The sequence below is a fragment of the Pseudonaja textilis genome, chromosome 11 (genome assembly GCF_049901715.1).
Source record: "Pseudonaja textilis isolate UNSWEBS1 chromosome 11, rPseTex1.2, whole genome shotgun sequence".
Classification (NCBI taxonomy): domain Eukaryota; kingdom Metazoa; phylum Chordata; class Lepidosauria; order Squamata; family Elapidae; genus Pseudonaja; species Pseudonaja textilis.
The window spans coordinates 22,442,729-22,467,551 of NC_142000.1; the positions used below are offsets into that span (position 1 = coordinate 22,442,729).

General features: G+C 60.6%; 4 protein-coding genes across 4 annotated transcripts; 3 read left to right on the forward strand and 1 right to left on the reverse strand.

Annotated features, from left to right (window-relative positions):
* Nucleotides 1-617: 617 nt before the first annotated feature.
* HAS3 (hyaluronan synthase 3) lies at nt 618-6,341 on the forward strand. Its single transcript, XM_026719818.2, has 3 exons — nt 618-1,550; nt 2,022-2,123; nt 2,485-6,341. Exons 1-3 carry the CDS (start codon nt 930-932, stop codon nt 3,406-3,408), a joined length of 1,647 nt encoding a protein of 548 aa, XP_026575603.2. The 5' UTR covers nt 618-929; the 3' UTR covers nt 3,409-6,341.
* On the reverse strand, nt 6,233-7,052 carry CHTF8 (chromosome transmission fidelity factor 8). The gene is made up of 3 exons (XM_026719778.2): nt 6,930-7,052; nt 6,747-6,861; nt 6,233-6,655 (listed from the first exon to the last, which is right to left on the reverse strand). The coding sequence occupies exons 1-3, from the start codon at nt 6,950-6,952 to the stop codon at nt 6,443-6,445; spliced, it is 351 nt and encodes a 116-aa protein (XP_026575563.2). The 5' UTR covers nt 6,953-7,052; the 3' UTR covers nt 6,233-6,442.
* On the forward strand, nt 6,988-14,111 carry UTP4 (UTP4 small subunit processome component). Its single transcript, XM_026719779.2, is given in 18 exon segments — nt 6,988-7,197; nt 7,282-7,426; nt 7,429-7,446; nt 7,449-7,471; nt 7,555-7,639; nt 7,982-8,071; nt 8,409-8,620; nt 9,062-9,233; nt 9,556-9,647; nt 9,781-9,877; nt 10,005-10,069; nt 10,306-10,428; nt 10,515-10,674; nt 10,848-10,954; nt 11,207-11,302; nt 11,720-11,905; nt 12,228-12,329; nt 13,113-14,111. Coding segments are annotated over 18 exon segments (2,058 nt in total). The 5' UTR covers nt 6,988-7,029; the 3' UTR covers nt 13,230-14,111.
* A 198-nt stretch (nt 14,112-14,309) lies between these two features.
* SNTB2 (syntrophin beta 2) lies at nt 14,310-24,757 on the forward strand. The gene is given in 8 exon segments (XM_026719781.2): nt 14,310-14,538; nt 14,541-14,840; nt 18,743-18,962; nt 19,713-19,923; nt 20,272-20,414; nt 21,214-21,404; nt 21,818-22,002; nt 22,299-24,757. Coding segments are annotated over 8 exon segments (1,524 nt in total). The 5' UTR covers nt 14,310-14,357; the 3' UTR covers nt 22,392-24,757.
* The last annotated feature ends 66 nt before the right edge of the window (nt 24,758-24,823 follow it).

Consider the following 24,823-nt stretch of genomic DNA (forward strand, 5'->3'; position numbering starts at 1 on the left):
CAGAGAGAGGCAGGTCACGCTGTCGCCCCTCCCCTTGGCCTGGGAGGGGGCTTCCCCCCCGACGGGGCGGGGCGGGGCGGGGCTCGAGCCTCCCAGGTCGGGCGCTTTAAAACGCTGCGTTGCTCGGAGTCCGAGAGAGAACGCCACGGCACGGTGGGTCGCCCGACCAGAAGGGCGGGGGGATCCCCAGCCCGGACCCTGCTTGCACTTTGGGCGGGAGGGGGGAGCGCGCGCTCTGCACATGCTCCACGGTGGCCTGCTGCTCCTTGGCACGTCGGGCGGCGACGCATCTCTTTCCTCGAGCGATTCCGGGCAAGGTTTAGGAAGAGGCGCCTGACTGGCACCGTATCCGGGCTGCATGGCGGGATAGGCGACGAGGAAGGACCTGTCGCTGCTGCTGGAGGCGGCGGCGGCGGCGGCGGGAGGGAAGGGCAGCGCGGACCGGAGAAAAGCGAGCGGGCAGACGCGTTGAAACCGCCCGGCCGTCCCCATTGGCACCGGGCCGCCTCAGCGGCTGCTCCGTCGGGCTCTCCGGGAGCGGAGTAGAGCAGGGAAGGGCAGTGGCCGCCGCCCTGCCTCCCTGCCCTGTCCGGGCCTGAGGCGGCTCGGAGCGGGCAGCGCTGACTTGTCCTGCTCTCCTCCCCGTCTCTGGGCTGAACGGGTTGGTGCAGCTGTTCCAGGTGTCCGGGGCCCCGACGGGTCCCGGGAGCACCACTGGGCAGGCGCCCCTCTCTCCCCCTGCCCGCCACCCAGAGGAAGGGCCAGTCTGGGAGGAAGGCAAAGCCAGCTCCAGGCCTCCTGGGGGGGCGGGGGCTGGGAAGGAGCAGCGGTGCCGGTGCGCGTTCTTGCCTGAAGCGAGGTGCGCGGGTGGGGCTTGGGTTAGAGGTACTACCAGCTCTGTAAGCGGGCCTCTCCCCCTCCTTCCGCAGATGCCCGTGAGCCTCCCCACAGCCCTGCGTGTTTCAGGGACCACCCTCTTCGCTGTGACGGTGCTGGGGGGCATCCTGGCTGCTTACGTCACAGGCTACCAGTTCATCCACACGGAGCAGCACTATCTGTCCTTCGGGCTCTACGGGGCCATCCTGGGCCTCCACCTCTTCGTCCAGAGTTTCTTTGCCTTCCTGGAGCACCGGCAGATGCGCCTGGAGGGGCGACCCCTGAAGCTGCAAGCCTCGGTGGCCCTCTGCATCGCTGCCTACCAGGAGGACCCCGACTACCTGCGCCAATGCCTGCGCTCCATCCAGCGCATCTCCTTCCCTGGTCTCAAGGTGGTGATGGTGGTGGATGGCAATGGAGAGGAGGACACCTACATGCTGGACATCTTCCAGGAGGTGATGGGCTCGGAGCAGACCAGTTGCTACATCTGGAGCAGCAACTTCCACGCTCGGGCGCTGGATGAGACGGAGGGGGCCCATCGGAAGGCTGCGCAGCACGTCCAGAGCCTGGTCCGCAGCCACACCCACTCCTGTATCATGCAGAAGTGGGGTGGAAAGCGGGAGGTCATGTACACCGCCTTCCGGGCCCTGGGGGACTCAGTGGACTACGTGCAGGTGGGTGCCAGCGTGCAAGGCCTCCCTGTTCTTTCTCTTCCCTGTCCTTCTGCCACCCTGGCACCTAACCATTGAAGAAGCAGCCAGGGCCCTTGTGAATGTGGTTATAAAGCAAAGTCTCCTTGGCCCCACTGGAGCTGGCCAAGGGGCACCTTGCCCATTTCCCAGGTAGAAGGGACTCCTTGCCAGGGACTGCCAGCAGGTGGCACCCTTCCTGCCCCTAGGGGGCTGGGCTCATATCTAGGAAGGGGCATTTCTTTTCCACTCAGGTGTCCTGCCCCAGGTGAGGCGGACTTGCTGCATGCCAGTCAAACCGTGCTCCCTTCTTCTATGGGACAGGCACCACCCATGCCTTTTGCTGCCTCTCCTTGCTGCACTGTCTCCTGGGGGCTTTTCAAGCCTTGCTAAAGGGGAAGAGTTCCTTGGGTGTCAATCTTCTCTTGGGCCATGGTGGCTATTTCTCCTGGGCAGGTGTGTGACTCGGACACCGTTCTGGATCCTGCCTGCACGGTGGAGATGCTCCGGATCCTGGAGGAGGACTCCCATGTTGGTGGTGTTGGTGGAGATGTCCAGGTAGGACATGAGAGCTCAGGAAGCGCAAGTGGGGGTGGGGTGGGGGGGGCGGGGGTTCCCAGGAGAGGAAGCTGCTCTTTCTGCCCAGCCCTGATTTCTGGGTTGTTTTAGAATCCGGCCCTTCCATTTAATCCTGGACATTTTGCAACTCTGCAACAGGTTTATTCATGCTTTACTCTGCCATTGCAAACTAAAGTTGAGGCTTGGTGCTATGTGCAACTCTATCTAATTTCTGTAATAAACAATTATTAAACAAACTAGGAATAAGTGCAAAGTCTGAGTGGTCATCTCATGGAAAACTGAGTTTGGAGAAGGGACGGGGCAGAGCAGCGCAGCCCCAACCCGTCTCCTTCTGTCCTAGATCCTGAACAAGTACGATTCGTGGATCTCCTTCCTAAGCAGCGTGCGGTACTGGATGGCGTTCAATGTGGAGCGGGCCTGCCAGTCCTACTTTGGGTGCGTGCAGTGCATCAGTGGGCCGCTGGGGATGTACCGCAACTCCCTGCTGCAGCAGTTCCTGGAAGGGTGGTACAATCAGACCTTCCTGGGAAGCAAGTGCAGCTTTGGGGACGACCGGCACCTCACCAACCGGGTCCTCAGCCTGGGCTACCACACGAAGTACACGGCGCGCTCCAAGTGCCTGACGGAAACCCCCACTCGCTACCTGCGCTGGCTCAACCAGCAAACCCGCTGGAGCAAGTCCTACTTCCGGGAGTGGCTCTACAACGCGCTCTGGTTCCACAAGCACCACCTCTGGATGACCTACGAGTCGGTGGTGACCGGCTTCTTCCCGTTCTTTCTGATTGCCACCGTCATCCAGCTGTTCTACCGCGGCCGTGTCTGGAATATCCTCCTTTTCCTCCTGACGGTGCAGCTGGTGGGCATCGTCAAGGCCCTCTACGCCTGCTTCCTGCGGGGCAATGCGGAGATGATCTTCATGTCGCTCTACTCCTTGCTGTACATGTCCAGCCTCTTGCCAGCCAAGATGTTTGCCATCGCCACCATCAACAAGTCCAGCTGGGGCACCTCTGGCAGGAAGAGGATTGTGGTCAACTTCATGGGTCTCATCCCGGTCTCGGTCTGGGTTGCAGTGCTGCTGGGCGGGCTGGCGTACACCGCCTACCGGCAGGACCTCTTCACAGACACTGAGCTGGTCTTCCTCATCTCAGGGGCCATCTTGTACGCCTGCTATTGGGTGGCCCTGCTCACCCTCTACCTGGCCATCGTGGCCAGGCGCTGCAGCAAGCCGCAGGAGCGGTACAGCCTGCCCTTCGCAGAGGCGTGATGCTGCCAGAAGGCAACGGAGGGAGCTGGAGCAAGAAACTCCGTGGAGCAGCCCTTTCCCTGTGTGGCTGAGGCGTGGGAAGGGCTGGCCCCACCCTGCTTGAGGCAGCATTTCATGTGGCTCCTCTGAAAGCAGCTGGCAAACTCAGCAAGCCAGAACACTCTGCTGGGGGTGGGGAGGCTCCAGAACCTCCCTGAGGGCCTGGTGGAAAGACCCACCTGGACTCCCGCAGCAGCTCACCTGCCCTCCTATGCAAGCAAGGCTTTCCTGAGTAGCTCAAGGTGACTTTCTCCTGAGTGGGTGAAGAGGGTGGCTCTCAGAGGCCATACTTTGGGGGAATCACCAACGGGGGGGCATTGCTGAGTCCTTTTTGGGGGGGGGCTCTACCCAGATCCTCTTTGGCGATTCTGTCTGTAGGGAAAGTGACATGGTGTCTTCCGGTTGCTTAATTGCAGGAATGAAGGGAGGGCCTTGGGGGGTGAAGGCAAGAAAGCTCCTTTTGGGGAAAGTGCGGCTCACCAGAAAGGGAGCTTTCCCAGCCTCCCAGAATGCAGAAAGGGAGAGGCCTCAGCCGGAGGAGCCGGTTGCCTTAAAGCCACTCCTGGTTTTCCACCAACATTTACATGCTATCAAGCAGATGGATGGCACCTAACTGAACAGAGTTGAGCTGGGCCGTGGTTGGTTCCTGCCTGCAACCGCGTGGTTGTAATATTGTGGGTACTCCTAGGACATTCTACCTCTGTCCACGCCTCTCGCCCTCCTCGTAGGTCTTGAGATTCCCCCACGGTGCTACTTCCAACCAGGAGAACAAGGGGGATGCGGGGGGGGGGCAGCAGTGGTGCTTCAGGGGCTCCCATCCTGCTCTCTGCTTAAAGCACTCCGCCCCTTAGTACCCCTTGCCTCCCTCCTCCAGCAAGAAGGGGCTCACGGGGCTTCTAGTTCTGGAGCGGTGGGAGCTTTGACTGCAAACTGTCGTTCCACTGAGAGGGGACATGATGCCTGCCCCTCCCCGCTTTGCCAAGGTCTGAACCTGTGGACACAGGTTTGCTCTGGCGCTCCCTTGCACAGATCCGGCCTGCCCCCTGCTGGAATTTAGAGGAAAGGCAGCTTTTCCCAGTTTCACTCCTGAAGAGGATTCCTGAAACTGAGAATTCTTGCATGTTTACACCTTTTTTTGGAAAAGCAAGTTTCTACATTTTGAGCAATATTTTAAACTATCTCAGAAAAATTTGGAGACTTTTCTGGGTTTCCCACCTTGTACATCTGTTGCCAGATTGTGCTCCGCTTTTTAACCTCCCCCAACCCGCAGCCTGCCTTCAGAGGTTGTGGGTGCTTGTCACGGGAAGCTTTTAAGAGGAGGCCAAACAGCCATTAGGGTCTCCTGCTAGAGCAGTGGGGTTGGCCTAGAAGACCTCCAAGGCCAACTTCCAACTCTGACAACCTTTTGTTCTAAACCTTTAGCTTATCAGAAATATGGATAAGCTGTAAATAAGGCCTGCACATTTAAAAGAATGCAAGTTAAGTTTCATGTCCTGAGAAAACGTGTTATAATGACAAAATGTTTAGTCATGTTGGTGTTGAATGCACTAATATGACTTTTACTGATCTGCCGCCATTTAGATGTATGGACTGGGTTCTGTGCATCTTCCTTGCTAATGGGATTCCTGATCCTAGCCAATATCCAGACCCCTCAGCCTCCTTCACATGGGGGGGGGGAGGGGGGCAGGTGCTGCACAGGACTCTTGTGCTTCCGCCCCATTGTATGGCTCATCCTCACCACTCTTTCTCAGAGGCAGCTGAGACTGGTGAGCGGGTATCACAGCAGCTCTCCTAAGTCTACTACGGGCATTAATTTCTGAACCAAAAAGGTATTTATATACACCCTTCTCCAGTTAGGTATATTCCTGCCTTGTATAGAACATTTTATATTGAGAAAATTATTCTGTAACCAGCGGTTACTATCCTGTAACTAGATACTTTTCAAAACAGGTTTGATTTGCATATTTTGCTTCTGATATATAATTTGAGGGTTTTGCAAAAAACGAGCAAATAGCCTTTTTTTGTGTGTGTGTGGTTGGCTTGAAATACTGAAGTTGCCAAGCCAGGTCCTTCCTTGGTACAAATCCCAAGAGCCTTTGGGATCTCACGGGGTTTTTCTGTCATTCCACAAAGCAACAGCTCTGCAGCCAAGTTGAGCTTACTGTGTCTTTGCCCAGGCCACTTCTTGCTATGCCAGTGTGCCGACCGGTAATTTTGGGAATGGAAGGGCAGAGGAAGGGCAGTCACTGGTCCACAAAGGTGGCCAGAGAGTCTCTTCCGATGCTGCCTTTGTGCACAGGCCTCAAGGCCACAGTGGGAGGAAAAGCTAGGCCCACAGGCTGCTACCTTCTCTCCCCAAGCTGGCTAAGGGCAAAGCATGTTGGGGCGGACAGCCACCACCCAGCCCCTCTTTTGGCTGGGCTTCCTTCTTCTGGACTGGCTGCCTCTTCCCCTTGCTTCTCCACGCTCCTCCATGGTGGTGGCTCACTGATTAGAAGACAGTTCCGCAGGCTAAGTCACTGCCCACTGCCAGAAGTTTGATCCTGAGGGTTCAAGGTTGATTTGGCCCAAAGCGGGACCCAGATTGTATGGGGGGAGGGGGGAGGCTGACCCTGTAAACTGCTTGGAGGGCTGTAAAGTGGTATATAAATCTAAGCATTATTGCTATTCTCCAGTCCTGCTGGGCTTCAGCTGCCTCCCTTTTGCAGGATGATTCTTTTGGGTTCCTGAGGAGTTTCAGAAGTTTTTGTACTTTTGTTAATAACACCAGATGAATACTTAACCGTTATTTGTAAACTTATTTATTATTACTTACATTTTCATTTTGTAAAAACAGGTTTGGATTTTTTATTACATTTGTTATTTGTAACTATAATAAAGCTTTGTAAACGGAAGAGCCCGTCCCGTTCTTTCCCGCTAAGGAAACGGGGCCCCAACAAGAGGGAGGAAGAAAGCTCCGGAGGGAGGGCGGCCAAAGAGCAGCGCTGCGCGGCCCTCAGGCCTTCTTGGGCGCGCTGGGGACGATGGGCTTGGGGCGCGTCTTGAAGAGTAGCTTGGTGCGGACCAGCGCGGCGACCTCGTAGGCGGCGGGGCCGCGGGGATCCTCGGCGGCGGCGGCGGCTCCCCTGCGCAGGACGGCCACGGCCTTCTCCAGCCGCACCGCCTTCCCGTAGAGCACGTGGTGGCCCACGACCAGCACCGGCGCTCCCTGAGGGGCGGAGAGCGGGACGGCCGGGGGGCAGCGGACGACCCCCGGCCCCCTCCCCGCCGACCCTGCCCCCCGCGGGCCCCGCGCTGACCTCCTGGGTGAAGTGCAGGTCGCCCAGCAGCCGCCCGGCCAGGCCGCCTCCGCCGCGCGCCTCCAGCTGCCCCTGCAGCTCCAGCAGCAGCCACTCCGCCTCCCCGCCGGCCGCCCTGCAAGACGGAGCCGGTCAGGACGGGGCGCCGGCCCCCGCCCCCGCCGCCGCCGCCCCGGGACTCACCGGCGTACGGCCAGCTGCACCATCGCCCCGCCCACGGCGCCCCGCCCCTCTCCGCGGCTTCCGCTTCCGGGGCAGCGCCGCACGTGGAGCCCGGCCGGCCATGGGCGAGTTCCAGGTGCACCGAGCGCGGCTCTTCGCCTTCGTGCCCTCCGGCGTCCGCTGCCTGGCCGTCCCCGGCGCCCGCCCGCCCCACCGCCGCCTGGCCGCCGCCCGCCTCGACGGCGCCGTGGAGCTCTACGACCTGCAGGCCAACGGCGCCCAGGAGAAGGTGGGCGGGCGGGCGGGCGGAGGGAGGAGGGGGCACGGGGGCGCTGCCCGGCCGGCCCCCTGACGCGGCCGGTGTCTCCCGCAGGTGATCCCGGGCCACGAGGCGCGCGCCCCGGAGGCGCTGTGCTGGGCGGCGGGCGAGCGGCTCTTCGGCGCCGGGCTCGACGGGGCGGTGCTGGAGTACGACCTGCAGAGGCTGCGCGTGAAGGGCTCGCTCGACGCCTTCGGGGGCCGCTCTGGAGCATGGCGGCCGACCCTCCGGCGCCCGGCTGGCGGTGCGTGAGTTGGGGGCTCTCGGGGCGGGGAGGCGCGCGGGGGTCCACGAGGGCCCCGACTGACGCTCGGCTGGTCTCGGCAGGTGGGCTGCGAGGACGGCTCCGTCAAGCTCTTCCGAGTCGGGGCGGATGGAATCCAATTTGAAAGGCAGCTGGACCGGCAGAAAGGTGGGGGGTCGCGGGGCCAGAAGGGGCGGGCAGGGGGCCTTTGGGGACCTCCTTAGAGGGCGGGGTTGGGTGGGTGGGGGCTTTGCTTTCAGTGCAAGGAGCTGAAGGCAGAGAGCTGCCCTTTTTAGTTTCAACCTCTAGGTTGACAGTTAAGGGAGTCGAAAGCATTGCTTTAATTCTGTAACACTTTGCCTAAAGTTGTGATTAGATTCCGAAAGTCAAAAATCGACCTGTTTCCACTGTGCAGAGCGGGAAGTTTGGATTCCGTTTGGGGGTGGGGTAGCAGCATTGCCTGGATGGTTCCAGCCCCTGGGGCTGAAACCCTCCCCCCTTCTCTCACAGAGCGCATCCTCTCTCTATCCTGGCATCCTTCTGGGACCAAGATCGCAGCTGGCTCCATCGACTGCATTTACATCTTTGACGTCGAATCTGGTAAGTTGTGCAGCTGGTCTGGACCAAGAGAAAAAAAACAGCACCTGAGAGGGACCCGCCTGGGCTGCCAAAGGAGTCTTTGAGCCACTCTGGCGGTGAGGGCTGGTGCTCCAGATTGCTTCGTTACACCCGGCAGAGGCAGTGGCAGTGCCTTAGCCATTGGAGCCTGCTCTGGTCTCGGGGTGCAAAAGGCCCTGGGCTCAATTTCTATAGGTGTTCTAAAAGAAGATGATGGAGCCCGTCAGGGGCCCCAGGTAAGGAAAGAGTTTTCTGTGGCTTTCTTTGAGCAACGGTTTCTCCCCACCGCACTTGAACACCCCACGTGCATGTTTCTTAGGGCACACCAGCCAGCGGATCCTGGTAGAAAGGCGTCTGCAAGGCCCCTCCAGCCAGAAATGCCTGGTGTGGGGCCTGGCCTTCCTTTCTGATGGCACTGTGGTCAGCGTGGATTCGGCTGGAAAAGTGCAGTTCTGGGATTCGGCGATGGGCACTCTGCTCTCCAAGCACCCCGTCAGCAAAGCTGCAGTGCTTTCTGTGGCCGTGGCTGAGGTGGGTGAGAGCTGCAAAATGCGGGAAGTTCTGTAAATCCTGTTAAAAAGGACTGGAAGGAGCATTTTTTATCAGAGACTTGAATATTTACCCACATTCTTTCCTGATGCAGTTGGCCAGACCAGCTGCCAAAACCCAAATTCCTCAAGCCTCACTGTGTGGATCTGGGGTGGGTGGGGTGGGGTGGGGGGCGCTGTCAGCTTCCCCCCCCAACCAGACTAGCGCCCCCCGGGGGTTGCTCCTTTTTGGAAAGGAATTCGTGGGCGTTTCGTGTACAAGTCCAGTCCGAAATGAGGAGCAGGAGGAATCCAAGGGCTAGCTGGGGTTGAGCCGCCGTCTCCTTCAGCAGGAGGCATCTGACGGGGGGAATAAGAGCCTCTGTGGCCTGGGAGGTTCATGGCATCCGGTTCTCACCCCCTGGTATTGACCGGTTTTCTCCAGGCAGAAGACAGTATGGTGGTTGGCACGTCGGAGGGCACGGTGTATCAGTTCCAACTGCTGCCAGTGAAGCTGGGCAGCTCTGAGTGCGAGTGGGTGCGGACCAGACCCTTTCGGCATCATACTCACGATGTGCGGACAGTGGCTCACACCGCCACAGCCTTCATCTCTGGAGGTACAGTAGGGCACCCAGTTTCTAGGTTGTAACTCATCAGAAGATGGGCACGGGTATGCTTCCCCCCCTCCCCCCGGATCCCCAAGGGGGACAGCCAGGTAGGTGAGACCCGTTGCGCTCCTGGCTCTTTCCCCTGGTCCGGTGGCATTTGGACGGCTGGGAGGACTTTGCCCATTGCACTGAGCCGTGGTTTGTTCAAGAAGCCTGCACATCTCGGCTGAGATAATGATAAGCCAGAGGCCAGAAAGTGCTTTGGGGAAATGCCCAGAGCCAGCCCTCGCTAGCCAGGAAGCATGAGCCAGGTGCCGTCTTCCTCTGGCAGGGCTGGATGGGCAGCTTGTGATCCGACCCCTGATGGAGAAGGTGGACTCCAAGTCCTACGATGCGGCCCTCCGAACTATCACCTTCCCCCACGTGAGTATAGGGTCTGCTCCCTCCGGCTGGGCCGGGCTGCTCCTGAAGAGGAGGGAGGGAGGGAGGGATCCTGCAGCGATGTGGCCAGCTGTCTCTTCCACTGGTGCTTCAGGTGGCTCTTCTCTTCCCGCAGAGGCGCCTCGTCTCCTGTGCCAGGACAGCCCGGCTCCTCCTCTTCCAGTACCCCCAGCACCTGGAGCTCTGGCGACTTGGCACCACCAACGTCTTCGGTGAGGATGCGCACGGCTTCAACGCGCAGAGGATGGGCAGGGCAATAGCGCAGCCTGTCTTCCCAGCTGCCCTCTTTGGCAGTCGCAGCAGGTCTGCGTTGCCATGTCACCTTGTTTCTTGTTGCAGGAAGGCCTGGCGAGGTCCTGCCAGTGTCCTGCCCCCCCCGGAACCTGCTCCAGCTGAAGGCCAAGGTGAGAAGCCGTGACTTCCTAACCCTGCGGCTGGGGCAGATCTGTCCAGCCCCTGCTTGGCATTGCCCTCCTTCTCCGCTCAGAGAAAGAAGGGCAACGGGTGCCTTAGAAATGCCCCTTGACAGACCTGTGTAGCACCTCGACTTGGCTGGGTCTGGAGAATCCCACCCGTTGCTGAGTCAGCTGCACAGGCCCCCCCTTCCTGCACTATGATTGGTCCTCTTGCTTCGTTGAAGGGCCCCGAGCACATCCGCACCAGCTGCCTCTCCCCGTGTGGCGGCTGGATTGCCTACTCCACAACTAGCAGGTTCTTCCTGCATCGGGTTCAGCTCGCCAGTGACCACGTTTCCATCAACCGAGTGAGTGAGATCTCCGTGGCGTGAAATGTTCCGGGCTCTCTGGAGGGCCCAGCCGGTTGCATCAATCCTGGTTTGCTTTCCCCAAGGTTCGCAAGACCCCCAGGCTGGACGGCTCAGCCCACAGCCTTCTTTTTTCTGGCGACGCCACCAGGCTCTTCCTGGCATCGGATCGGGGCTGCGTGTATGTGCTTTCGCTCTCGCAGTCAGGGATCTGCAGGCATCTATACACGCTTCGTCCAAATTCAGGTAACCAGGGTTTGCTTTGGATTAAGGCATATTGAAAATCCTTGCAGGAATTACCAAATGTTTTCTGCAAATGCTCCCAGATGAGAAAGGCAGGCAGCGGTTAGCTGGCCTCTGCAGCAGAGACCTGCTGGAGGACATCTGAAAAACTGCTCCGCGCCTGTGTCTTCCTGCAGAGAGGTTGGAAGCAGTGCATCAGCTGGCAGTGAGTGCGGATGGCAAGTGGTTGTGTGCAGCAAGTGGAGACCGGGAAATCTGCATCTATAACTTGGAAAACACCAAGGTGAGCCCAGCCGCGAACGTGGCAGCCAGAGATCAGAGCTGCTGCTTCCTCCATCTCTTTCCTGGTCTGGTTCTTGCAGCCAGCGGTGGGCACTTGGTTTGCTCTGCCAAAGCCCTCGGGTTGGCTTTGCGGGGCAGAGAGTTGGCTCAGCCCCCGATGAGTCCAGGAACCTCTGATGGAGAAGCCAGTACTGCAAGCGGGGAAGGCCGGGGCAGGCTCACTCTCTTATTCCGCTGCAACTTCCTCCCCCAGCTTCACTGCTCTGTGCCAGCCTACGAGTGCCCAGTGACCGCAATGGCAATCCATCCGCTGACCAATAATCTCATCGTGGCGCATTCGGATCAGCAGGTAAGGGCTGCCCTTCCCTGGATTGGCAAAGCAGAGTTGCCACGCACAAGGGTCTGCCTCCAAGAATTGCCCCAGGCCTGGCCAGTTGAGGACGGTCTTGGCTTTGTACACCCGTCCTTCATGCAGACTTCGGCTGTAACTGCTGCTCTTGGGGCCAGGAAGCCGGGGGTGTCCATGGGGGAGTCAGCAGGCCAGTCACCATCATCGATCCTAGTTAGAGACGAACGCCTTGTTCCCGCTGGAATTAGCTGCCGTTATGAGACCTGCTCTGCAAACTGCCTCTTTTGCCAGAGGAAAGGTTGCCGTGATGGCAGCACCAGGGAGGGAGGCGGTTTTCGTGCTGGGATGGGAGCGATCTGGCTTCAGAACGGGAGGGAGGGGGAGTCACGCCCACCCTGCTGGCTTTCCTGCTTCCAGCTGTTTGAGTTCAGCATCCAGGAGGGAGGCTACACGCCTTGGAGCCGGAAGCTGCAACAGCTGGGCCTGCACAAGGATTGGCTGGAGCGAGACACGCCCATCACCCACATCACCTTCCGCCCCAGGCACTCCTCGCATGTCTTGCTGCACGACACGTACATGTTCTGCATCCTGGACATGTCGCTGGTGAGTGGACGGAGGGAGGGACCGCAAGTGGCCCACGCCGCTTGCCCTCCCCCCACCGGCTGGGTCAGGTGGGAAAGCACCACTGCCTCCTGGGCTGCTGGTCCCTATCCAGGCCAGCTGGGGGGGGGGAGTGGGAGGGGCTAATTCTGGAGTCCGAACCCGCGCTCAGGGAGGTGCTTAGCCCCACCTGGCAGTTCAGCCAGGCCGGTCTGGTTAGGGCTCAGCACAAAGGGTGAACCAGGCCACTGAGACCCAACCAGCGAAACCCGCCTTTAGCTCGGACAGTGACTGCCCCTCCTGATGGCTTAATTTGCTCCTCCAGCCACTGCATGAGGATGCTGCGGCCTCAAAGACGCTGGAGCCACACGTGAAAACGATCCAGCGTGGTCGTGGCCGTGCCTTCAAGATCTGCAAGAAGTTCCAGGTGGGTCTTTGGGCAATGAGATCTCTTAAGGCAGGAAGGAAGGCCTTCCACGTGGGCCCGGGCTCTCCAGGGCAGAAGTTGGGCCCTTGGATTAACCAAGATCGGTGGGTCCAGTCAGGGTTTGCAAGAAGTTGGTTTGCCAAAGAGGCACCAGGACAGCCAGGGACAGCAATGCTTTAGGAGTATTTTGGACAGTCTGGGTGAGGGGCGTTATGCCACCTGCTGAAGCCCCAGCTGAGGAGCCCTTGGCCCATTAGTCGAGCAGCGGGGAGGCTGCCATCCTGTGCCTGAGCCAAGGAGTCGCATCCTATGGAAAAGCTTGAATATAGCAGAGTTTCCTTCAGCAGTAGACCAGGCCGCTGCAAGGGACGGGGCCTGTGTCCCACGGAGGTGTTCTGGTAGCTCAAGGGGGGAGGGACCCATAATTCCCCTCCCGCCCCGGCATGAGAGGGGAAAGCAAAGGGCCGCTGCTCTCGGGCAGCTGCAGTCTGGATGGTGAGCTTTTCTTTGGCTTGGCTCCCGTGGGAAGCAGGGAGCTGGTGGCTCCAGGGTTGCTGTGCATGCGTGTCCCAAGATGGCACGGTGCTCTGAAATGGGTGCAGGTACTCTTGTGGCTGCCACCCCGGGGAATTCAACTCGGTAGCATTCTTGTCCCTACGAGGCTTGCATGGTAAAGGGCCGAGTTAGGTGCCCTTCAGGAAGTCAGCTGTGCCAGCAAAGCCCCTTCTAACTGGACTGCTTGTTTCTTCTCTCCCCTGCCCCCCAAAAAAAAAAAAACCCCAGCCTCTGCTCTTTGTGGATTTCCTGGATGACAATTCTTTGGTGGTGATGGAGCGGCCGCTGATGGACATCAAAGCCCAGTTGCCACCACCCGTCTATCAGAAGAAGTTTGGGACCTAATGTGCTGCCCTGCAGGGACCTCCGGGGATCTTTGCAGAGGCCGTGCTTCATGGAGGGGCTCCCGGTGCCCTTCCCGTCAGAAGCAGGGGGCTGCGTGTCTGGCTGGGAAAGAGAGGCACCCCTCGTAATACATAACCTCTTGTGCCTGGGAGCCAGGGCCGCCACGGGCCTCCTCGCTCGGGGACTTTCTTCCAGCCTTGCCTGCTGCTTCTCTCTGAACCTTCCTGGTGGAGAATGGCAAAGAGTCACTTCCTGTTTTCTGCACGGTGTGTCGGGGCTCATCCCTTGGCCAGAAAGGAGCAGCCGCATCGTCTCTGGGAGAAGCCCGGGGCCGGCAGCCAAGGGGCCAGCAGACTTCCTTCAGGGCCGCCCTGGGACCCCTTGGCTCTGCTGACGCCAGGCCCAGGCAGGCAGACCGGGAACCCTGATTTCCGCCCCATCAAACCAGAAGAGCAAAGTCAGCAGCTGCCTTGACCTGCTTTCTTTTGTGTTTCTCCAGGAAGAGTGAGTGAGTGAGTGTGTGTGTGTGTGTGTGTGTCCGTCCGTCCGTCTCTGCATTTGCAGAGGGAGAGAAGGAAGTGAACAGCCTGTTCGCTGCTGTTCAGTGGAGCCTGAAGGTCGTGTGTCCTGTGCTGGCATGAGAAGATCCCCGTCCCTCTTGGCCTGCTGGCCAGGGTGGGCAGCCCCTCCCTCCCGGTCTCCTCCCCCCTCCCGCAGGCCCGTGTTGGGCGGGCCAAGCACAGGGTGGCTCCCGCTTTGGGTAGGAAAGGCTGCTGTGCCCAGTGCAGCCAAAGGAAACTCCCTCTCTGGGGCAGGAAAGGTTTGGACGGCTCCTCTTGGCCAGGAGCTCCGGTTTCAATAAAGGCCCCTCCAGCAGCTCAAGGCTCGCTTCCGCACTTAATTGGGGGGTCTTTTTGGGGGATTAACAGCTGGAATCCTGGTATGTTTGCAAAACGTTCCCAAGTTGGTGCTGGTGCGCCTGAAGCCGGCAGCGCGGGGGGCGCGGCGGGCCCACGTGACGCGCTGCCCTCGGCACGAACCGGCGGGCGGGGCCAGCCCCCTCTTCCTCCCCCCGCGCCTGCAAGAGGCCCCGCCCGGCCGCCCACTGGCGGCGTCTGGGCGGCGGGCATGGCGGTGTGGACGCGCGCCCGCAAGGCCGGGCTGGTGGAGGTGCTGCTGCGGGAGCGCTGGGTGCGGGCGCTGGCCGAGCTGAGCGGGGAGGCGCTGGCGCTGAGCTCCGAGCCGGAGCCGCGCAACGGGCTGCCCAACGGCGCCGCCTCGCCCGCCGCCTCCCCGAGCGGGCCGCCGGAGCCCCCTCGCCGCCCTCCCCGCCGCGGGGCTCGGCGCCGGGCTCCCCCCCGGCCGGGGTGCGGCGCGTGCGGGTGGTGAAGGCGGAGGCGGGCGGGCTGGGCATCAGCATCAAGGGCGGGCGCGAGAACCGCATGCCGGTCCTCATCTCGCGCATCTTCCCGGGCCTGGCGGCCGAGCGCTGCGGGGCGCTGTACCTGGGCGACGCCATCCTGGCCGTCAACGGCCTGGACCTCCGCGACGCCACCCACGACCAGGCCGTGCAGGCGCTCAAGCGGGCCGGCCGGGAGGTCCTGCTGGAAGGTAAGCGCGGCTGGGCGGCGGCGACGCCCCCCGGGAGCAGCCGGGGGAGTCTTGGGGGGAGCCGGCGGGGGCAGCGCCTTTGCCCGGCCTTCCGGCCCCCTGAAGAAGCCCGATGAGCTCGGCCGGCCGGGGCTGCGGAGCCGGGGACCTGATGAAGGTCAGCGGGCGCATCGGACAGCCCTGGCCCGGGGGGCTCAGGCCCGGCGGGGCAGGAGGCAGCCAGGGGGCCCCGCTGCTTTGTCCGGTGGGGAGGGCGGCCGAGGGCGGGGGGCTGGCGGGTCACCTGGGCACGTGGTTGGGGGGGGGGGGCTACTGTCCGGCACACCTGCCACTTCCCGGCTCCTCTTCGTTCTTTGGCCGGGCGAGGCAATGCTGGCGCGGGGCCTCTTGGCCTCGAAGGGCCTTTTGTGGGCCCCGTGAGCGGAGCGGCAGGGGAGGCCGGGCTTCCTGCTGTAACTCACAGCCCAGGACCAGGCAAAGGCAAGTTTGGGTGCCCAGGGGGACCCTGGTCGGAAGTGACCCCAGCAGCGTTTCCCTGGGCCGCTGTTGGAAGCCAGCCTGCCTCCCCCCCATCAGGGCAGCGAGAGAAAGGAAAGGGAGGCTGATCTTGGGGGGCCGATGCCAATCGCCCCTTGCAGTGGTTGTAGTTGAGGGGGCCTTAAAGGGCAGCCCCAAGTCAAGAGGGGGACTGACCTTCACTGCCCTGACCAGAGAAAGAAGGCTGCCCTTTGCTGCCCTTTGAGGGGGCCCTCCTGCACACCGGCCCCTCAGTTGGCCAGGCTTCCCCCAAGTCTCCCCACTTGGTGCACTCATGGCTGGGGGGCCCTGCACAGGATGCCCCCAAGGGCCAGTTTGGCTCAGCTTTTTGTTCTCTTAGTTCTTACCCTAAACGTTAACGTCTCTGGGCGGGAAAATGTATGGAAACGTGGCCCCCCCTTAAGGGAGGGTGGTGAGAAGAGTGATGGGGGGGGCGGAGCCAGAAGGTCCCACAGTGGTGGCTGCTCCTGCCTCCCTCCCTCCCTCCCTCCCTCCGGCTTCCCCTCCTTTGCCTGGGGGGGGGCGCTGCAGGGTCTCCTGCCCCTGGGTGCTCTTTGCAGCTGAAAGGCCGCTGTGGACGGGGAGCAGGGCGTGTTTCTTGGGGGCGCACTGTGCATTTCCTCTCCTCCCCTACGCAAAATGCAAGGGGTTGTGAACACTTCCCTTTCTCTGAGCAGCGGCTCTTCCTCGGCTGCAGCCCCTCTGGAGAATAATGGGGGCTGCGGCCAGTTGGGCTCGGTCTTCATGGGGCGAATGGAGTGACCTCTTGGGGCCGCCCTGGCCTCTGGCAGAAGCATTCCTGTTGTGTCAAGCGAAGGTCTTCCTCAAAAGTCCAACACTTTGGGTGGCTTTCGGGGGCTTTGCAGCTGAAAGGGTGACTGTAAGGGCGGTGAAGCTGCCCGAGGCCCCCAGACCACCCTCTGGGCCCTTCCCAAGTGCGTCTCTGTCTGGTTGAGCTTGCCTTGGCTCCTCGTGGGCAGCTGACCTGGCTCCCACATGAGGTTTCTTGAGAGGCCTAAACGTTTCCGATCTTCCACGGGATTCTTTAAGTCCCTCCTGACTCCTCTGCCTTTCAACCCAAGGGGTTTTTTTTGGTGGCGGGGGGGGGAGGGTGCTGAATAAAACACTTTTGCACTTGGCAAAGAAGGCCACCGGCTCCGATTTATTCTCCCTAGCGCTTGAGTCCTTGGAGCTGGCTGGAGAGGAGCAAAGGCTGGTGGGCATAGGAGGGCAGAGGAGCTTTATGGGCCGGGACACTGGAGAGCACACATCTGGTAGCCAGCTGTGGAGCTCCTTCTACTGAGCCAGCCTCCTAGGAGGGGCCTCTTCCACTGGTCGCCGCAGAAGGAATGCTCCTCCCTTTGCCCCCCCTCCCCCCGGGCCCTCTTGGAGCCCCGGGGTCTCTGCAGAGAGGCTGGACTGAGTCTGACCCGGGAAGGCGGCACTCTTCTCTCCCCAAAGGGCCCGGCTGCTTGGCTGGAAGGCTCCCTCTGGACCACTGAGGCAGCTGTGTGTGAAGCTCTGACCCCCCACCTCACCCCCAGCCCCGCTCTGCACAGGCCGGGAGCCCCACTGGACAGGCTGGGTGCGAGGCCAGCAAGGATGCACAGGTGCCCCCCCCCCCTCTGCCACCGGCCCTGTTAAGGGTGCGCCCTGCGGACGGGGCTCAGGCGGCTAATAGCCTGCTGCCATTCCTGCAGCTGCCCTGCTTGGGAAACAGCTGTAAACACCTGCCCTGCTCTTGCCTCATTGGTGACTTGGGTGGTGGTGGGGTCTTAATGTAGGGTGAGCCTTTTGGTCCTTCCAGAGAGAAACAGGCTCCTGTATTTTCTATGTTCCCTTATCTTTGGAACCTGCCACTGCCTCAGAGCCCCCTCTGAGGCCGCCGTGCCTGGCAGGGCTGCTCAGGAGAGTTAAGAGAGTTGGCTCCCTGCCTTGTAGGGCTGTACTATGTCTGGGAATCGACTGCCAGCCCAGGATGGCAAGCTGATCCGAGGAATGGAGCCAGGGATTTGCATGGGGAAACGGAGACGGTATTTCCTCTGGCCCTGCTTCAACCGGAGGTGCCTGAGAAAGCAAGTGGCTGGCACCGGATGCCCTTTCCTGGTGCCCCCATGCCAGCTGCTTCCTCTCTGCTGCACATAACTTGGCTCGGTGCTCATCAGGAGACCCAAAGGAGCGTTCTGGGAAGAGCAGCCCATGGCTTAGGTCAGTCATTGGGACTTTATTTTCTGCTGAGAAGTGGAGCTGGTTCGTGTTTATCTAGCAGTTACTTCTTCTTCACCACTCTAAGACTGCCGTTCCACCAGCTGATCTTCCTAAAGGCTGGAAGATTGGTGGGATTTTGAGAGTTCTCTTCAGGCTTTTAGCACGTGCCGGAGGTTTTTGTGACCGCCAGGCAGGCTTCTCCTTCGCAAGCAGGGGCTCACGATTATCAGCTGTTGGCAGATCATTGATCCAGATTTGCCCTCTCCTTTTGCCCTTGTCTCTTTGCATGGCTTCTGACCAAGAGCTCATTTAGCCGAGCAAGCAGACATAACAACGGCTGGCCAGATTGTGAACCATTTGCAACCAGAGCAAAGGCTGCCTCTAGTGCTGGCGGTGACTGGCTCAGAAACTGCCTCTAAGCCCCGGGGACAGGTAGAATTTCCCTGCAGCTTTTCCTTGCTGGAGCCAAGGTCTCCGGCTGGATTAGAGGCCTAGCTCCACTAATCCTCTCTGGAGGGCAGCAGGGCGCAGAGCTGATCCCTGAACCAGCACCTTGGGCGGGGCTGCTCCTTGCCAGGCAGGTAGGGGGCCGCCCCACACCGCTTTGCTGCTGCTGCTGCCGCCGCCACTGCCTGGCTGGGTGGGCAGCATTGAGCAGCTCAGAAATGGAGAGCTGGGCTCTTGGGCAGAGCTGGGGGAGACCCTTCCTCTGCAGCAGAGCACCAGGCCTTTCCCTCCCCTGCTTTTCGGGGGGACACCCGGAAGTCTCGCCCACTCCCAGTTGCTTTTGCGCTGAGCATCGTGACGGGTCCCCAACGGGGTTGTGGTGGGGAAATGGCCACTCGGCCTGGGAGTAGCTGCAGGGAGAGAGCAGAGGATTGCCTGGGGGGGGGGGGGAAAGAGCAGCATTAAGCAGGAAGCCAAGCGGAATCCGCCTTGCAAGAGTCCTCTTGCTCCGAGCCTGCCCTTCCTTTGGCAGGCGGCTCCTGGGGGCGGAGGAGGGTTTGGGGTCTTTAAGGCGAGTCCGGGGTGCCATGGGGCTGCTTTCTGCCCAACCGACCTCCCCGGGTTTAGCCCATTGAGGGGAGCCCCCCAGGGAGCCACTCGGCGGGGCTCTTGGGAAACGCTCAGCCCCTCCCTTCTCGGCCTGCTCTTAGTGAAGTACGTGCGGGAGGCCACTCCGTACATCAAGAAGCCGTCACTGGTGTCCGACCTGCCGTGGGACGGGGCGTTTCCGCAGTCGCCCAGCCTCAGCCTCAGCCTCAGCGAGGAGTCGTGCTCCCCCAAGCGCCAGAGCCCCCCCCAGGACCGCAAAGTCATCCCCTTGAAGATGTGCTACGCTGCCAGGAACCTGAGCATGCCAGACCTGGAGAACAGGTGAGGGTGAGGGGGGCAAGCAGGAGACGTGGCCGGGCAGCAGAGGATACCCTGGGCTGACCTCCAGGCTGCAGCTAGGAAGCCCCCCCCCCCGGTTCCTTCAAGGTTGCAGCCCTGCAGTCTCTCTCGGGAGGGGCAGGGGACCAAAATCCGATGTCTTTCTGCCCCCACCCCACCCCATCCAGAAGTCGTTTTGTGGCTCTGGAATGGAGGGTCTGGGCTTTGCACAGGCAGCACACGCTCCAGACACGGGCCCAGGTGTGTTGTGCCACCTGCACCCAGGCCTGCCGCTTGCACGGAAAGGCCCTGGCCAATCCTGGCAGCTGTGGCATTGCCTCGGGTTGGGGTGGGGGTGGGGAGTCCTCCTGCTAAGCAACCCCTGTGCCAAAGGCTGTTTTGGGTGGCAGAGAGCAGGAGTGGTTGATGCCCACTCAGCTCAAGGGGGCAGGGCTGGGGAATGGGGCAGCATTGCGATGGGGAGCCCCCTGTCAGCCCCCAAACCCAAATGGCTTTTGCAGGCCTGGCCGCCCCCAAAGCAGCCCAGCCCTCTCTTGGGTCAGCGGCCCTTCTAAGCTGCCTTTGGCCGGGCCCTGAAGGAGAGATGTGTGTCCTTCTGTACAGGTGGCACTGCGGCCACTGAGGGAGGGGGCCACACTCGTCTCCTGAGAAGAGCTGGGGGGGGGGCAAAGGGGACCCAGAGCATCAGAGGTGGAGCCCCCCCCGCTCAGCAGCTCTGCCTTCTCTCTGTAGGCTGATTGAACTTCACTCGCCCGACAGCCGGAACACCCTGGTTCTTCGCTGCAAAGACGCGGCCACGGCGCATTCGTGGTTCATGGCCATCCACACCAACATCATGGCCCTCCTCCCACAGGTCCTGGCTGAGCTCAATGCCATGCTGGGGGCCAGTCCTGCACCAGGCGGCAGCAAGGAGGTCAAGCAGATCGCCTGGCTGGCCGAGCAGGTGAGCCCCTCACCCCGTTCCCCCGCAGGGCTCGCTTTTCTCTGGCTGGTGGCCAGCGGGAGGGGAGGGAAGTGATCCGCCTGGGAGGCTTCCTTTGGCCAGAAAGTCCTAGTCGTCACCGTCCCCCCAAAAGCACCCTTCATGTGCTGGGGGAGCATCTCTGACCACTGGAAACTGAAAGGGGGGGGTGAATGTGTGGGGGGGAGTCCCCCTCTCTGAATTAGCGCCTGATCCTTGTCTGTAAGCCGCTTTCCCACAGGGGAGGCCCTCCTGCCTGGGCCCCTTTAGGCGGACCCTTGCTACCCTGCCCCCCCTCAGCCCCCTCCTTTGTCTCTCGGCTTCCTGCAGGCCAGACTCGATGGCGGGAGGCAGAATTGGCGGCCGGTCCTCTTGGCCGTGACGGAGAAAGACCTGCTGCTCTTCGACTCCGTGCCCTGGACGAGGGACGCTTGGGCCTCCCCCTGCCACAGCTACCCACTGGTGGCCACCAGGTGGGGGAACCCACAGAAGAGCTCAGCCCCCATCCTGAAGGGGAGGGGGAGTGAGCCCCTCCCATGAGTGCTGGGGTCTGGCGGCCATCAGCCTCTGGGCAGGGCGGGGCTGCCTGCCTGCCTGCCTCTGGCTGCTCCTTCTGGGAAGTTTCTCCCCGTGTTCATTTTGGAACTTTTGTTCTGGAGGCTGGAAAGTCCCAAGTGGCTTCCTGCAACCAGCAAAGCCGCTGGCACCTCTTCCCTCTGTGCCGGGGCGTCAGGCGAAGCAGAGCTGCTGGGGGGAGCGGCAATTGGCTGCCAATTCAGCCAGAAAAGTTTTGTTAGGTATCCCTGCCTGCTTCCCCCCTGCACCCCCCCAAGAGAGAAGAGGGCTGTGTTTGCTCCTCCCTTTGGTTTGGCTTCAGCCTTCTTACTTGGCCTGAGCAAGAGGGAACTGGCACTTTCCCCTGTGCAGGGGGGGCGGGGCCTCCCCCACCGGTGTCTGCTGCAGGGGGGCTGGCAGAGGCTCAGCGGGACTCCCCCAGGTTGCCTCCCTTGAGTCCAAAGCCCGCCCAAAGTAATTTGCCTGCTGGTGGGCTGCTGCTGCTGCTCTGTGGCCTGCCCACCCTCCCAGCTGGGGTTCTTCCCTGATTTTTGTGGGGGGACGATGTGGTGGTGGGGGGCGTCTCTGCAAGAGAGAAAGGAGCCCCCAAGCGTTTCTGCAGTCCCTCTGGGGTGGGGGGCTTAATTGTTCAGAGCAAGCCACCCCCAGCTTGCAACTGCTGCTCCTTCGCCCCCACCCCCCACCCCCCCACCCCAGGCTGGTGCATTCAGGCTGCCGGTCGCCCTGCCTGGGATCAGACCTTAGCTTTGCCACACGGTCGGGCTCTCGCCAGGGCATCGAGGTGCACGTTTTCCGCGTGGAGACCCACCGTGACCTCTCCACCTGGACCAGGACGCTGGTGCAAGGCTGCCACGCCGCTGCAGAGCTCGTCAAGGAGGTCTCCGTAGGTATGGCCTGGCTGCCCAGCCTCGAAGACGGTAGGGCCTCCTCTCCTGAACCCTCGCCCCGGAGGGAGCCCAGGGGCCCGCCTAGCCAACGGGATGGGGACATGATGCCCACCAGCCACAGCTTTGGTGCCCTTGTCAGCAGGGACGATGGGGTGGGTGAGCGAGTCCCGGCCTCCCAGTGTCCTCGGAGGGAAAACCTGCCCTTCCATGTGGCCGTGTCCCCCGGCTGAGCAGCCTGGCTCTCCAGCAGACCAGGCATCGCCTGTTGAAGTTACCAGCCCCCCGGACAAGAAGAGCCAAGCTGGGGATGGCCAAAGCGAGCCTGGGCCCGGTTGTCCCGCAGGGTGGCCCTCCCCTCCCCTCCCCTCCCGTCCTCCTGACCACGGAGGCTCCGCTTTGTGTCTTTCGCCTAGGCTGCATCTGGAACAGCCAGGATGTCCGGCTCACGGTCCACTATGAAAACGGCTTCACCGTGTCCAGCAAGGGAGCTGGTTCTGCCGGCATCCTCCTCCGGTACCCTTTCGAGAAGCTGAAGATGTCTGCTGACGATGGGGTGCGACACCTGTACTTGGACTTTGGCGGCCCAGAGGGGGAACTGGTGAGTGGTGGGGGAGACCTTTCGGCTGCCTCAAGGGGGGCTGCGGATTTAGGCAAGTCCCTGCAATTCCACTGGAGAATAAAGGAGGAAGGCCTTTCGCTCCCACCCCTGAGGAAGGAGGAGACGGCCACGGCACTGGTGCCTTAAAAACGGCCGCCACCCATAACCAGAAAGCCACTTGAGCTTAAGAGGTTTAGCCACACCTGGGCCACTTCAGTCTTGTGTGGAACGAGAGGGTGGATGCTGGCCTTTGAGACGGCAGGGGGTGACCCTCCCTCCCGCCTTCTCCTCCACAGGCCCTGGAGCTGCACTCTTGCCCCAAGCCCCTGGTCTTCGTCCTGCACACCTTCCTCTCGGCCAAAGTGACCCGCCTGGGCCTCCTGGCCTAGCACAGCCGCCGCCGCTGCAGCCGCCCCGCCTGGTTCCTGGCCTTGGGGAAGGCCCCACCTGCCAGCCTCAGTGCCTTGCCTGGACTTGGAGCGGCCCCGTCTCTCCCCTCCCGAAGGGCTCTGGGGAGGCTGCGGCCTTTAGCCCTTTGCCTGGTCAGGGCAGGGCAGGCGGGAGCCGTCGAAGGAGAAATTCTCTGGTTGGGCCGTGTGAAGCCATCGTTCTGTTCCACTTGCCAGATGTGCCTTTCAGTGGTGGCCGGGAAGAGAAAGGAAGCTTCCTCCCTTGGGGGCCCGGCATGCCACGGAGTCCGAGTTGTGCCCTGTTGCTGCTGCTGCTGTTGCTGTGGGGGAGGGGAGGCTGGGGGCTGAGGCTGAGCTGCCTGCCGGGTTCCAAATGAGAAGAGCCCCCAAAGTCTGGAGAGAGGCCCTCTGAGAGGCTCTGTTCCCCCCTCCAATTCGAGTCTTAGCCTGAGAACCTGAAAGAAGCAGCCTCGGCTGAAGAGATTCTTTTCAGTGTGAGAGGAACCAGGGCAGGGAAGTCGAGTAGCTTTCTTGGTGCGTCTCCAGCTGGCCATGCAGAGCCCCCCCTCTCTTCCTACAAAGGGAGACGCTCTTTGAAGCAGGTTGACCGGCTTCCTTCCCCATTTTGACACTGACCGTTAACACTAGAGTAGCCAAGGCCAGGTCACAATTTGTATTGCTCATCTTCCTCTGCAGAACCTCCTCCAACTTGAGTGAATGTATCCGCAATTCCTAAGGGGGCATTTCAAAAAACACTCAGCACCTGCCAATGCAGACTAGCCACAAAATAGGCCCTCCCTTCCCCCTAGGCCCAGAAAGGACAGGGATCTTGCCATGGAGGCCCGGGAGTAGAGCCAGAGGTCGCCGCCTCCTTTGCTGCTGGTGCCTGCGGTCTGGAATGGGCCTTGGCATCAGTTGGGAAGGGAACGGCCCTCTCCTCTGACCTTTGAGCCTCCATCCTTTTAGGTCCCTGGGCAAGTCAGAGACCCTCTTGGCCCAGGGGAAGGAAGGAGGGGGCCAAAGGCTCCCCGATTCCTCCTGTGAAGGATTTGGGCCCTCTAAGCACCAGGGGAAGGCTGGCGCTCGGGCCCTTGTCCTGGGTGTCTGGCTGCTCTGTTAGGGCCAGAATTAGGAAACCTCAAGGCGATCAAGGATGGTTCCTGGCCCTTTTCTGCATCAAAAGCCAATGTTTAATGGTGCTGGAGTCACTTTCTGGAGAGAATGCCTTTTCCTAGTCACCTTCAGTTGGGCGTAAGCAGCTTCCCTTCAAGCCTCCAGCTGCCTTTGGACAGAGGGCCGAAGGAGTTGCAGTGGATCATTTGCTGCTTGTGTCCACTGGCCAGGCTCCCGTTCAAGGTTGCTGCCAGGGACCCTCCTGCGTGCTTCAGAAAAGGGTCCTGGGGCATTTGCGGCTGGGGCTGGGGCTGGTGGTATGAATGAATGACATTGAGGGAAGAAATCTGGCTGGCGTTAGCAGGTTTTCAATAGTGCTTTTATATCACAGTGATGAACTTTATTACCAAATTGAGGCAAACATTTAAAAATACAGGTTTGGAAGTGCAGCTTGAGCGTCCCGTCCTCACCCGTTTCTACATAGCACTTTTCCTAGCAACGCCGGTTCCAGTTTTTCAGCCCAAGGATGTTGTTGCAAGTGGAGGCAGGAGCCCGTTGCACTGAGAGCTTTGACCCTGAATTGATGAGGAGCGTAAAGCAGGAGTGGGGGACGGAGTTCCATCGGTGCAGAATTGGAGGTGGGAGGCAAGAACAGGTTTCAGGGTTTTCTTCTTGCCAGTGTTTGGCCAGGGAAAGACTTTAATTCATTAATTTAATTACTGAACCAGGGTGGCGCCTCTCGCCAAGTGGACACCTTTGTTCCATGACACAACAGTGATTGGCTGTGGTTTCCCACCTTCTGTCAGATGTCGGGAGTTTACAGATAGGGCAAACACAACTGTTACAGGCCCAAAGTGCCAAAGACGTCTTGAAATTTTGCACAGAAATCACTACAATCAAGTGTCTGTGTTAATGCTGTGCAAAGCTGTATGTTGGCATGCTGTTGGTTATAACCTAATGTGGAGTGTTGCAACAGAGAGATGCCGCCACAATCAAATCTTAAATGTACAACCAGCTTTATTTTTTAAATTCTTCTTACATGGTATTTATACAATGACTTGCTTTTCCAATGATTTTAAATGCAACTTTGGGGGGGTCTCCGGGTTCCCATCCAAAGTCTCTGCAGAAAGCCTGGCTGCTCCGGCCCGAGTTGCCCCTCTTCGCTCTGTCGCCTTGTACGTGACAATGAGAGGCGCGAAGGGCAGGTGTATAATAAAGTGCTGTTCCTTTTAGCCTCGGCTGCTGCTTTGCGTCTTTGGGGGGAGCGGGACCTGGATTGGGAGCGGGGCGAGGGGGCC